General features: G+C 38.9%; 1 protein-coding gene across 19 annotated transcripts in view; it reads left to right on the forward strand.

The window, feature by feature from the left end:
- Nucleotides 1-14156, forward strand: part of ank3b (ankyrin 3b) — a 97509-nt gene that overhangs the window by 39597 nt on the left and 43756 nt on the right. For 12 of the 19 annotated variants that reach the window (XM_072455603.1, XM_072455602.1, XM_072455607.1 and 9 more), the window contains 10 exons: nucleotides 330-428; nucleotides 2120-2317; nucleotides 3269-3367; nucleotides 4226-4324; nucleotides 7105-7302; nucleotides 7384-7482; nucleotides 8305-8403; nucleotides 8579-8677; nucleotides 9327-9422; nucleotides 10520-10592. In XM_072455603.1, coding sequence (XP_072311704.1) covers nucleotides 330-428; nucleotides 2120-2317; nucleotides 3269-3367; nucleotides 4226-4324; nucleotides 7105-7302; nucleotides 7384-7482; nucleotides 8305-8403; nucleotides 8579-8677; nucleotides 9327-9422; nucleotides 10520-10592 — 1159 coding nt within the window. Of the gene's footprint in view, nucleotides 1-329; nucleotides 429-2119; nucleotides 2318-3268; nucleotides 3368-4225; nucleotides 4325-7104; nucleotides 7303-7383; nucleotides 7483-8304; nucleotides 8404-8578; nucleotides 8678-9326; nucleotides 9423-10519; nucleotides 10593-11359; nucleotides 11420-14156 lie in introns of all 19 variants that reach the window. The other 7 variants (XM_072455600.1, XM_072455601.1, XM_072455616.1 and 4 more) reach the window with 3 other exon arrangements.

Raw genomic sequence — 14156 nt, forward strand, 5'->3', positions numbered from 1 at the left:
GTGGGAAAGGCAGCGTCCTATCTCTTCAACCCCGACTATTTGTTCGCCCACGCTGCCTCTGTGGCCAGGTTTCCGTGGTAACTCAGCCTATGGGACGTCATTATGGTTTAAACAAGGGGGCGGGGAGAGAAGGGGGCATCCTGCTTTTCCTATTCTGGGACACTGTACGTCAGCGCGAGCCGACCGGGACCGACGATAACTTTAGTCTTTCACTCACTTTTGATTCACTGTTGGATCTTCTCGAGTCGGTTTGGATTTGTTTGGGAATGTGGAGCAGAGAGACTTTTTGGGGGGGAATAATCGGAGCCCTTTTGTGGTGATTTTTGCAGAGAGGAGAGACAGCGCTCCACATGGCAGCGCGAGCGGGACAGTCCAATGTGGTGCGGTATCTGCTGCAGAACGGGGCACGAGTGGATGCCAAGGCTAAGGTAAAACAAACACACAGACGCATTCACTCGTCGTGTGCCAGGGCTGCTCCGTTATGGGGCAAACCGTTATTAATTGAAAGAGAAGTTTTAGTTTTTTGGAGTGTTTGCGTCAAAATCCTGGCATATTTTGAATCCGAAGAATCAGAAAGTTGTTATATGCATTGTCAGTTAATAGAATTCAAAAACTAGGAACTTGCTTTGGCATTAAGGTGCAACATACAACATCATATTCACAATTCATAATGATAGTAGCACAATGTATCAAAAAGGGCATGCATAAAATGTTGAATTTACAAATAAAATGAAATAGATTTGGCCTGAATATATACATAATTTGCGATTGGTCAGAATAGTGCAAAAAATGACCAGAATAGTGCAAAAAATGACCAAAAAAGGGGGGGAGCAGTGCAATGAATGGTTATTAGTTTGAATAATTATGCAAGTGCCTGTAAGTGGTCCTCCTCATAGTGAGTTGTGTAGATTTATTTAGTTTGAAAAGTTTAACCGGACAAATTTGACAGACTTTGGACTAATTGGGACAAATATGCCAGACTTCACATTCAGCACTGCACTTTGATGTCTTGTTTTAATGTGTTTTCTTTCCGTATCATGTTAATTGCTTGTTATATAAAATGAAAACGAAAATGACACACCGGTAGCGTCATTATGTTGACACTAATGTTCCAGCAATTTGTCTTCGGTTCCACAAATGAGTATTTTATGTTATTACACCCAACTGGAGCAGATACTAATTCAAGTAGGAGCAAGTACTCAAAGGGGTTGTGGGTTCAATCCTCTCTTTGGCATGGTTCACTGTCTCCGCCCTCTGCCCAGGTCAGGCTTGTTTTAGGACAATGGATGATCATTTGCCTCTTCAATGGAGGGTTGTCTGTCATTGTGTATCTGAAACTGCCGCCCTCCCACTTACCCATCAACTCTAATGCATATATTATGTTAAAGTGTGTGAATAAAACTATGATTAAAGGGAGTTAATGCACATTATGATGAAAATGACAACAACAAACTGACTGAAAACGACTCCGGAAAACATGATCTCAAACGCCTGCTGCCTCATTTAGATAATGTTAGCTTTATTTATATAAACTGTTTTCACTGCAGCTGCCTCAAAGGGCTTTGTAAAAACAGAGATTACCGGTTCAAGACATTATCTCCTGTGGGTAAATCTGTCAGGGTGTGGAAACACTCAAATAACGCAGAAGAGAAACCACAAAGGAAGGTGTCCACTCCCATTACACGTGTGTTCTATAGTTCATGGTGATAATGCAATTTGTCCGGCATGTGTTTGATTTAAGTAGTTATGGATTATGGATTTGTTTTGCTTTCATGTAAAAAAAAACAATGCTAAGAACCAAACAAATCAGATTAAAACTGGAAAAATGGCAAAGAGACACTAAAATCCACATTTATTGTATGTATAATAGAAACCAACCTATACCTGTACAATACTGTTGTTTACATCACTTTTACAAATCACTGGCTTAATTGGGCAAACAATGATAATTCCATGTTGTTTTGAGCATTCAGTTATCAGTAGACTCACATACAGCACTTTTAATAGTGAAATATATTTTTTGCAAACTAGTACGTATCTACCAATTCCCTCTTTTGAAGCTTTGGCAAATACCTCGGATTGAAAGCGTGTAGTAAAAACACCACACTGTATTTTCCAGGACGACCAGACGGCCCTGCACATTGCCAGTCGACTGGGAAAACCAGACATTGTTCAGCAGCTCTTGTCCAACGGAGCGTGCCCCGACTCCACCACCAGCTCCGGGTACACGCCCCTGCACCTGGCAGCGCGGGAGGGGCACCGGGACATCGCTGCTGCGCTTCTGGACCAGGGAGCAGGTCAAGGGGCCACAACCAAGGTGAAACTACACTCCTGGTCTGGTCACTATTTACTATTTATTTGATTGTACTTACTTTGCTGCTATACAAAGTGATGATGCTGATTAGAAATAGATAGAAAGTATAGTTAAACATGCTCAATCAAAACTGTGGTTACATGCGCAATCAAATTAGACTATTATCAGATTTTTGAAGTAAAAAAAACGATTAAAATTAAATATAAACAGCAATTATTTTCTGATCATGGTCATTCGAATCACTCACATCAGATTTTGCGGTTTGCATGTAATTTAAAGGATCTTAATGGTTCAAAAATAAGACATCAATTCTATTTAAAACGCCAATTACAATTTTTTTTAAATTATTTTTTCTCTCTCTCTTTCTTTTAATTTATTTTTTCTCTTCTTCTTTCTCTTTTTTTCTTTTTTGACAATGTTACTGGACTGTATCTTTATTTACACACAAGTTTTGATTGGTCTGTGTTTATTCTTTCAATAAAAAAAATTAAAAAAATAAAACGCCAATTACTTCCTATATTATAATACATTCAGCAGACTACATAGTATTTGAAACTATACATTTTATTGTACACATGCCACTCCACTTATAGTCAAGTCCTGACTTATGGCCAAAATGACCACAGAAGGAAACATGCCAAGCTTCAAGTCGCCTTTGACGAAAGTTAATTTTTGTCACATTTTACAAAATCTGTTTTAAATATAAAGAAAGGCCGTGGCTCATTGCTGTGGTATGTTATCTACATCTCATTTTTCAACACCTCATACGTGCAGACTTAAGCGTGACGTCAGCTTTTAGTGACAGAATAATTGACTCCTGATGCTTTGACATAACATTTCTAGCAGATTTGACCACATAAGGAAACGCATAGTATTCAACAAGTTAGCCATATTAAAAGTGTAAAAGTTTGTATGATTTAACTCTCTTTTTCTGCTCCGTTCTGCTCTTTTCAGAAGGGGTTTACTCCCTTGCATGTAGCAGCAAAGTACGGGAAGATTGAAGTAGCAAACCTGCTCTTGCAAAAGGGCGCTCAGTCTGACGCTGCTGGGAAGGTGAGCGACAACCAACTAAACAGACAAATACAGCAGATATATAGTCATTTACCCATTCATTTATCTCTTTCATAATTTGTTGTGAAAATGTAGAAAACAGTCAGAGTCAGAGTTAGCACAGATTATCATGTCCAATGTGTTTTCTCAGATTTTTCTTGGGTTTTTGCTTTCAGATAAAGTTAGAGGATGAATTGTTTTAGTTGTAATGGAAAGATTGAAGTTGTTTAGTTTAATATACATTGTACAGCCGTGACTTTAATGACCAGTTTTATTTTTATTACCACTTTTAATTCAGTGTTTACCGATTGAAGAATGTACCAAAATGAATGAAAATCAACTCAAAACAATACGCTTTTTGTTACTGTAGGAACCTTTGCTCTTATTGTTGTTCTGACATAACTAAACAAGGTGTCAAGAACAGCCAAAGGTTCCTACAGTGCACAGCGGGAGTGTCCAAACTTTTTCCATATATATTATACGGAGCAGAGGGCCACAAACCACCCAACAATGTCGAATTTGTCAAATGCCAAAGTGAATAATTTGACATTTTGCATTTGACATAGTTTTGATGAGCCTCAACACCTTTAATAAGAATTGGAACACTAATATTAGGTTGGTATAACATAAAAATGCTTGATTTTTTCCAATTTTAAAGTAAAAAGTAGTATTTTTTGTTTGGAGCAAGTTAGCAGGAAGCCGGAGGGCCAACAAAAATTGGTCTGAGGGCCGCATTTGGCCCCCGGGCCGTAGTTTGGACATGCCTGGTGTAAAGCGTCCAATGACTCCTGCTAATCCTTTACACGAGTCCAGAGAAGCGAGCGGCACTGTCTTAACCCGCCTGTATACATGTGTGTTCAGAGTGGACTAACCCCACTGCATGTGGCAGCGCACTATGATAACCAGAAGGTGGCGCTGCTCCTGCTGAACCAGGGAGCCTCGCCGCACGCCGCAGCCAAGGTACGTGAGGCTCAGAGGCTGCTAAAGTGCACCACGGCCGCTCTCTGTCGCGCCGTGTGAGAACTTCATGACCCAGTTTGAGTCAATTAGAATTCACTCTGCACAGGACGGGGAAGATGGGTGTGTTTGGATGACCGGACGCCGTTCAGAGCTTTAGGGAATTTGTCTCTCTCTTCTAATAGGTTGTGTTCATATGACATCATGATTTTCTGTGGAGACTTTATGAATAAAATGGAGGGTGGGTCAGAAATGTTGAAGTTGTTGTTCCAAATGCAGATGTTTTGACCCAGTTTATCTCACGCAAGACCAGTTACTTTGCTTGTAAACGAGGGCTGCAATGTTTAATTAGGCCCGAGCGCCACAAGCTGGCGAGAGGCCTATTAATCTCGTAAGGCCGTGCGAAGCACAGCTGCGAAAGTGCGCACATAGTGCGCACGAAATCGAGCGCGAAGCGCTCGCCCACTTCCAAACACTCACTAACGCACTCCTTCACTCACGCACGCCCCGTGCATACTAATTAGTAGTAGGAAAATGGAACATTACCGTTGTAAACGGGCAAAGCCCGTGCAAAAGTGCGCTCTAAACGAGCACTTTACATTGAGATGACGACCGCGAAGCGGTCGTCATCTCAATGTAAAGTGCTCGTTTAGAGCGCGAAGCGGTCGTCATCCCCATATAAAGCACTCATTTGCGCTAAGTAGCTCACGAATACGTTCCCCATCTCTTGCATGTTCCGTGCATATAAGCATGTAATGCAAAAATTGAACATTATTACTGTATAGAGGGCCAAAAACACAAAGTGGGCGGAGTTTATGATATTTGAAAAATGGGAAACATTGTTTTCGCATCGGAATATTATTCTTTCTTTCTTCTTCTTCTTCTCGGGACCAACCCCCCTATTTTTCACCCAGTGAACATTGACGAAAAGTCACAAAAATTAGCACACCTATAAAAATCGTGCCTCTCTACATTCTGGCTATTTCCTTTTTCTAAAATTAAAAAAATTGGCGCGTCAGCGCCCCCAAATGTACCAAAAATGCATTGAGAGATGGGAAATGACCCCAAAAAAATCTGATCGTAGAATCATGAAATTTGGCGCAGAGGTAGATGGTGACAAGAGAAGTAAAAAATATTATTACGGCAACGCCGTCCGCCCAACCAAATGTCGGCCATATTGCTTCAAAAATGGCTAAATATGACTTCGGAGTTTTTCCAAACGTCGTACTTTTACGAACTCCTCCCAGGGCGTTGGCCCTAAAAAGCTGAAATTTGGTGAAAATGCTACTGAGGAGTGGGACATCAAAAGTTATCCAAATTACATTGATACCTGTCACGGTCTCCGGCGAAGCCGCAAACTGTGGCAAGAATTTCAGAAATCTCCCAAATTTAACATTTCTGCCGTTTGCGCAGATAAAGTCCGAATTGCGTCAAATTAGAATCAGTTGTTAAACTCTTTGCCCTAAACCTACTTGAAGTGAAATAAATTAATTTGGAGCCACAGCGCCCCCTACAGATTTTATATGGAGGTTAAATGTTTAGTTTTGCGAAATTATATGAAATTTGACACACAACTCAATTTTGGCATCCCCATCAAAAAAGTCAATGAGACCCATGTCATAATTGTTATGGTTTTGCCGTAACGATGACCGGATGCCAGAACATGTTTACACTTTAGACTTTCACGAACTCCTCTTAGGGCGTTAGACATATTAACCTGAAATTTGGTGAGACTCATCTTCAGGGGTGGACCATCAAAAGTTATCCACATTTTTATTCTAAGAGTCACGGTGTCTGTGCGGCAAAGCCGCACATTTTGCCAAGAATTCAAAATAAAATTGCTTTTTGATGGTAAAACAAAGGGGAGAAAATGTGACAGCGTCACAGATTCAGCAGTAGATGTAATAAAAGGACAATTGGGGCGCGTTAGCGCCCCCTCCTCTTGCGGCGTGGCGGCGGCGTGGCGAGGGCCGATCATTGCCGCTTGCGGCTATATTTATGATTACTATTATATTATGTTGTATACAATTATCTGGACTATAGCGACTCTAAAACAAATGCCAGAGACGTTTTATCACAAAGGCAGTAACATTATTGAATATAAGGTCAAAAAAGAATAAACTATTTCTGGATTTCGCATTTTATTGAGGATTATTCTCTATCTTGAAGTCGTCACTCACCATATATTTGGTGAAGAATAGATGATATTTTGGCTTGTCAACTAATCTGCAAAATGTTCGCCGACTAGTTTGTTTGGTAGGGTTAGTTAGTAGGGTCGTTTTTCCATGACCTGCAGAGGTATTGTTCATTTGCACAGATTGGAGGGACACATTTCATATTGTGTGTTTCATTCTCTTTATCCATTATCGGTAGAAACATTTAAAATTTGAGATTTTAGATGCAAATTCTGGGTTGTGAATGCATTATTGTCCAGTTGCAGTCAATCTACACTGATCAGACAGTGTATTTTGTAGGTTTATGTACAGTATACTAGCCGCATTAAGATAAGATATTCATTTATTGTTATTATAGCATGCATCTCCATATTCAGTAGAAATTTAGGGATTTCCGACATTTATTCGAACCAGGATTTAACTATTAAGTGATATTTTAAGTCTGTTACTATGCAGCTGTTGATAAAATCACATTACACAAAGATATTGCATGTGGACACAGCCTCTCCATCGATCAAATAACATGTATTTTAGAAGTGTCCATGCTCTACTTGTTGTGTTTATTCATCAAGCTCTTACTTCATGTGCTTTGTCCCGCTTTGCTCCTAGAACGGGTACACTCCGCTTCACATCGCATCCAAGAAGAATCAGATGGAGATCGCCACGACGTTACTGGAGTACGGCGCTTCTACGAACACCGTCACGCGGCAGGGCATCACTCCGCTCCACCTGGCAGCACAAGAGGGCAACGTGGATATGGTCACGCTGCTTCTGGCCCGCGACGCGCCAATCAGCATGGGCAATAAGGTCAGACATGGACAAGAAACCTTTTACGATCGACAATTTAAGTGTTAGATACGTGTAAATGTCCCCCGTTTTGCTCCGCAGTCTGGTCTGACGCCGCTGCACTTGGCTGCGCAGGAGGATAAGGTCAACGTGGCTGAAATTTTAGCAAATCAAGGGGCAGCTATTGACCCTGAGACCAAGGTGAGGTTAGAATTTAGATCAAACGTAATGTTGTGTATGCAGTTTGTCAAAGAGGCTTAATATAAACTTTATTGCTCTTTATTGACATTTCCCATAGTTGCCCTTAACTATAATAAATATAAACCATTTGAAAACGTTTGTTAATGGAAAGTAAAATGCCCAAATGCAAGTGCAGGCAACTTAAACTTAAAATAACTTTAGTAAAAATCAGATTATTTACTAATTTTACGTATTTTAGTTGTTACTTTATTTGATATAGTTTGTTGATTATACTTATGCTGGCTAAACATCAAAATCTACTATTTCTAACATCTCAAGTGAGCGTATACACTTTTAAGGGTTCTCCACCTCCCGTTACTTATGCAATAATTAAAAATGTGCATTAAAATTAAATTGATGGAATTGCAGTTATTGTTTAAAATAAGATATAATTATTTAAATTTGGCGACAAATAACTTGAATTGGTTTAAACATTGAACTATTTTATAATGTTACTGGTGAAGAAATGCCATCCAATACTGTTTGTGGTGATAATAAACAAAACTACTACCGTATTTTCCGGACCTTTTTTCATAGTTTTGGCCGGGGTGCGACTTATACTTATATTAATACTTATATACTTATACTCCAGAGCGACTTATATGTGATATTATTTTGTTATTTTCATACTTGCAACTGAATTTCATACTCCAGTGCAACTTATATATGTTTTTTTCTTCTCTATTATGCATTTTTTTGTCTGGTGCGACTTATAGTCCGGAAAATACACTAACAGAATAACGTAAACATCAAAGGTCTGACTCAAATCTTTGTTTCCTTCAGTTGGGCTACACTCCTCTCCATGTGGCCTGTCACTACGGCAACATAAAGATGGTCAATTTCCTGTTGAAGAACCAGGCAAAGGTCAACGCTAAGACCAAGGTACATTTCGTTTTACCCACTCTGGATGTGTCCTCTGTGTGTCTGTGTTCTGTTTTACCCACTCTGGATGTGTCCTCTGTGTGTCTGTGTTCTGTTTTACCCACTCTGGATGTGTCCTCTGTGTGTCTGTGTTCTGTTTTACACACTCTGGATGTTGTCCTCTGTGTGTCTGCAGAACGGGTACACGCCTCTGCACCAGGCCGCTCAGCAGGGTCACACTCACGTCATCAACCTGCTCTTGCGCCACGGGGCGTTGCCAAACGAACTGACGACCGTGAGTTATGCCATCATCAACACACTTTATCACACTGAAGGCTCTCTAAGGCTTATAGAAATGTCACAAAGTCAAATTTAATGTTATGACGGTAATAGACCCAAAAAAAAGTCAAATATTATGTTATCCACTTCCTTTACCAATATAATATATAACCATTGTATTAGTATTAAATATATTCTGCTCCCATTTTTTTATCATACTTTTTATTTTATTTTCTATGCTAAATCAATTAATTATATTTAATTCTAATATTGCTTTAAAATCTTTTATGACTGCACTTTCAATAGCCTTAAAAAAGAACAAATAATGAAGTAAGTCAGGCTTAGTAACTACTTGACTAATACTGCACTTCATACAATATACGTACACTTTTTAGGAGTATAATGATCGTTCTAATATCCTAATACCATAATTAAGTAATTACTAAGCCTGAACCATTTTTTATGAAGAAAATAAATCTAATAAATGTTAAGTCTGTATTAAGGTGTAGTTATAAAGTTATATGTAATTGTTATTATAAAGTGGTACCGACGACAACATCTATAAAAAGAAGTAATGTTAAAACTGACATCATTTCCATGCTAATTAAATATTGTAGTTTATTGTATTTACTGTAATTAACGTGCTGTAATATGTTTGTTCACAGAATGGAAACAGTGCTCTGTCTATTGCCAGACGACTCGGGTACATCTCTGTGGTGGACACGCTCAAAGTGGTGACAGAGGAGACTGTAACCACTCAGGTCAGACGGGGTTTCCTTTTGGCTCTGGTGTTTATTCTAAGACCACACAATTAGTCATGTTTGTTTAAAAAAAAACGGATTATTGCAAAGTGAAAGGAATATCAAGACGGACACGAAGACATGGAGAAGAATAAACTGGTCGAATGGCATAAATTTGTAGTTATAGTTATCCAAGAATGCTAATGGCAGATGCGGGCTACATGCTACAGCGATGCTAGCCCGACCTGCTGTGTTATTACATCTACAAAGCAATCCCCGTTTACTTTTCTCACACTTTAGGACTCAGTTGTGACTCAAAGTTAATTAGTTGTGCTTGAAATGCACATAATTCTCCAGGAAACGTAAATTAAGAGAATTATGAGTGAAAAAGTTGCGTTTCCTATTGAATACATGCGTTCGCGGTGACGTCATACAGCCGGGACTTGCCCATAGCGGACATTTTTAAAGGGGCACGCGATATATAAAAACCAACACGACTGCATCCTTTTCTACAGCATAATGAGCTACGAATACTGTGATTCTTTAGACGATAACGGCAAACTAAGGTACACGACAAAGCTATCATTTCTTGGTCAGTCAACAGAACAATGACCTTACAGAATGCAGGTTTTTGGCATTTTGGCCTCATATTTCCTGGATTTCGTATGTAGTAGACGTGTTGTTGTGCCCCTTTCAAAATGGCGGACTCGGTTGCCACTGCACAAGTTCCCGGATGTGCAAACGCATGTATAAATGGATGGCAGACCCTAATATAACGTGCTGTGTACCTATGCTGCAATGCTACAATCCGTTAGCCTTTCTGGCATAACGCTAAATGTCAAAAATGTCCTTTAAGACTCAATCGTGAACATGAATGAGTTGTGCAAGAAATGCCCTTAATCCAACAAGAATAAAAGAGGGGAAAAGTTCTGTTTTTGCCAATTGCCAGACCACGCCCCCCACTCTATGTGACTATGCTACCAAATAAGATGAAAGAGTTGTGCGGATCATCTCTTTTCTTTAATATGCTACCAAAGAACAATTAAAAATGCATTGAATGTATGTGTATGAACATATAATAATAATAGGTAAATCATGAATTCAATGTTTTGTTGCAGACTTTGACAGAGAAGCACAAGATCAACGTCCCCGAGACCATGAATGAAGTTTTGGACATGTCTGATGATGAAGGTGAGGTTGCTATGACAACAAACCCATCTTTTATGTCATGTTGCAGGGCTCTCAAGGTTTTGCTGCTGCTCTAAATCAATTTTATTTCAGGGCTTGGAATCTAAAGGGCATAAGCAATAACAAGGCCCAAAATGTATCGCTAAAAAAACCTCAAATGTCCAGAAATTTCATATACATTTGTTTTTCACGAATATTATTATATATTAAATTTCTCGAATATTTTGGTATTTGACTAGTGAGGCTGCTGTTACAGAAAGTTCTGGTTAAAAAGTTGAAACGTGTTAAGTTTCAGTCACTTTATTCTGATTAAAACGTCACATGTGCCTTTGAGATTCCCCCTGTGCTTTAAAGGTGCTCTGTGTAACTTTTCTGATGCTTGTCTCCATGGAGATGTTATTACTTTGCCTGGAACGTTCCATCCCACTATTATTATATTGCAATGTATTTTTGAGGGCTAAACTATTATCGATTGAATAAATGGTTGATTAATGTCAAACTGTGGAACATTCCAGGCAGAGAAATACCATAAATAAAACAAGCAGGAGATTGAGGACTTAGCAGAAAGTTCCACAGTGCACATTTAAACAGTAGCACTCCATGATATCATCTTGTTTTGCCCATCCACATGTCTCATTTCACATTTTTAATTTTACTGTCCAAAAAATGACCAGGTTTTGCTCAGTATATGAAAAGTGTGATTATTTTCTATTTGATTTTTTTCCATCATTATTGTTTTGTTCTAACCTTTTCCCATCCTAATCACACAGTGCGTAGGGCCAATGTTCCTGAAATGATCACAGACGACTATTTATCTGATGTGGACGAAGGTATTTTTTCCATCCATTGTTTTGTTTGATTCATTTTTAAAATTTGCTTCTATGTCACTTTTTCTGTCGCTTTGCTTTTTTGCTTCCTTGGCCGTCTGTTCTCTAACTTTGGGTCATTATGTGGTTTTAAAGTGAATGTACATTAGAAAACAAGGGAAAAGTAGAATTTCAACATATAGCCAAATATAGATATAGTACCATATGTTCTGCACTATAAGGCGCACTGGATTATAAGGCACACTGTCAATGAATGGTCTATTTTTGATCATTTTTCATATATAAGGCGCATTAAGCCAAACAAAACCAAACAAAATCGCTTCAAGGTCAGTAAGCACAGCCAGAAATAATCCATATATAAGGCGCACTGGATTATATTATTATTTGAGAAAATGAATGGCTTTTAAGTGCGCCTTATAGTGCGGAAAATACGGTACTGGTATAATGCAGTAATTTATTGGTAGTGCATTCGAGTAGAAGTTTTAGTTTCTCATCTATTTTCCAAGTTCACGGACAATATTTGATCAGCGCGCCCCCCACTTTCGAGCCGACAGTAGTTTAAACCTCGCTCTACGCCGTTTTTTTGCCTCCCCTTCCCGGTTGCCACGGCGACCGTCCGGACATGACATTGTGTGTATGTGTGATAGATCGGCGGGAGAGGGCCGCGCGCGCACACATACACTCCAGCCTTTGTCTCGGGCGGCTTGTAAGCGGCGCGCCCTTTGTACGTTCACACATTGGAGCAAAGCAAACAGCGCCGCGTCAGCTACAGCAGCCTGTGTCTGTACGGAGGGGCGGAGGGGTCAAAAAGCACACGGGACTGAACTTTACGCTGTAGTATGACGGCATGCGACGAGGGATGTCAAGAGGGTTCAGGTCACAAAGCAATGGCAAGAACTAAATCAATAGAAAATGAGAATCGTGAGAATCGTGAGAATCGTAGGCAACGACAGTGAGTGATTTAAGTTCAATCTATTCTCCAAAAATTTAAAACAACTTGTAAAGTACTGTTTTATCTGGCTGTTTATGTGACAATATCATTACAAAGAAGGATTTCCATGTTGTTTTGTTATCGGGCCAACAAGTGTGAATAATCGTAACACGAAAATGTGATATTAGTGGTATTTTTTGTATTGGAAGTGCTATAAGATCATTATTTGTCCAAGAATATTATGCAAAACCTTCTATATATTGGTCTTAATATGTGACATTCAAGCACTTATCGATTTGTCAAGATAAAATAGTAGCAATAGTAGTAACAGAAATGGATTTTAAAGGATGTTGTTGTAAAAACTCTAAAATCACAAACATTGATTAGTTGTCAGTGGCACACATACTTTCAGATGAACTTATTAATAAGGTTCATTTTCTAAGCTTTTAAAAAAAAAAATGTTTTTAAAGACGACAAGCGTTTTAAGCAATCTCTTCTTGGGAGTTTTTGATTTGATACTTACTGTTATTTCTTCTCTGACAGCAAACGGCTACATAAAAATACAATCAAGGGTGAAGTCAGGGTCAGAGTTTTAGTCTATAAACAGACTCAAAATGCTTAAAACTAGGACTAGTATTGCGATTTATGGACTTGACCTCGACCTTAGCGGCTCCCGTTACCTAAACTGAACCGCGATGCTCTGCCAGTACATGCTCAAGATGTCATTGAGCTCTAATACATGTTTCCAGGCGCTGAAACGTAATAAAAACTTTAATAACAATACTTAATCATTACTTTATTTTTTCATTTACACAGAACTTGATGTGGGAAATATCTACATCACTTATTCTTCTTGTAAGTCCCCAACTAACCCATTAACAAGTCTGAGGTGTTTTTGATGTGGTTTTTATTATTTGATTTATTAACCCGCGTTGTTGTTGCAGTGTTGTTGTTTTGGTTGCGCTCTGTCTAAAGCGTGATCTAAATATGTAAGTGAAACATGAGTTATACAAATGCATGCACTGAGCAGCTGCGCAACGGTAATGATTAACGTCTCCGATAGCTCGCCGCTAAATCAGGGCGCCGCTCAGAACAGGCTGCAAAACGATGAATTATCGGGTCATTTTTATGTGTAACGAAAGAGCAGCAAAATGAAGCGCTGACCCAGTTTCCAAGTGCAGTGTTAAAATAAAGTTTAGAATCTGGCTGAAGGTGTGGCATTCCCTAAATATGTAATAATACTTTAATTTGTTGGTTAATGTATAATATACCTGGCTTATGGTCTTTACTTAATGTCAAACTATTTGATAAATGACTCCCTTATTAACCCTTAGTTTATATGCTGACATTACATAGCCTATTATTATGCACTGAATGGATATTATACTGATTATTTAGATTAGTTAAAGGTGCACAATGTAGCTTTTCTGTAGGGCGGTTCCAGCACCGGCTTGTCTCCATGGAGATGTAATTGGTTTGCCTGGAATGTCCCACAAAGAAAATTGTGTCAAAGTGATTTCTCTAGCATGTATTTCATTATAGGTCTTTTTAGTGCTAAAATACCTTGCATTTTTAGTTTTTGTTGCCTTTCCACAGATCTGACCTGTAACTTGGTGGTCTGGTGGAGATATATACGTTTACTTTCATACCAATAAACATTACACCAGAAAAAATACATAGTGGCGCTTTACATTTTTAGTGTTTTTATTCATATAGACTTGGCAAAAGTCTAGAAATGATCCTAAAAGTCTGGATAAATGGGCTAAACAAAAGTCCAATAGGCAAAACTAAGTCCACTAGAAGTCTGAT

Source organism: Eucyclogobius newberryi, unplaced genomic scaffold (genome assembly GCF_026437365.1).
Source record: "Eucyclogobius newberryi isolate DKJ021-1_F unplaced genomic scaffold, fEucNew1.0.hap1 SCAF_20, whole genome shotgun sequence".
NCBI lineage: Eukaryota > Metazoa > Chordata > Actinopteri > Gobiiformes > Gobiidae > Eucyclogobius > Eucyclogobius newberryi.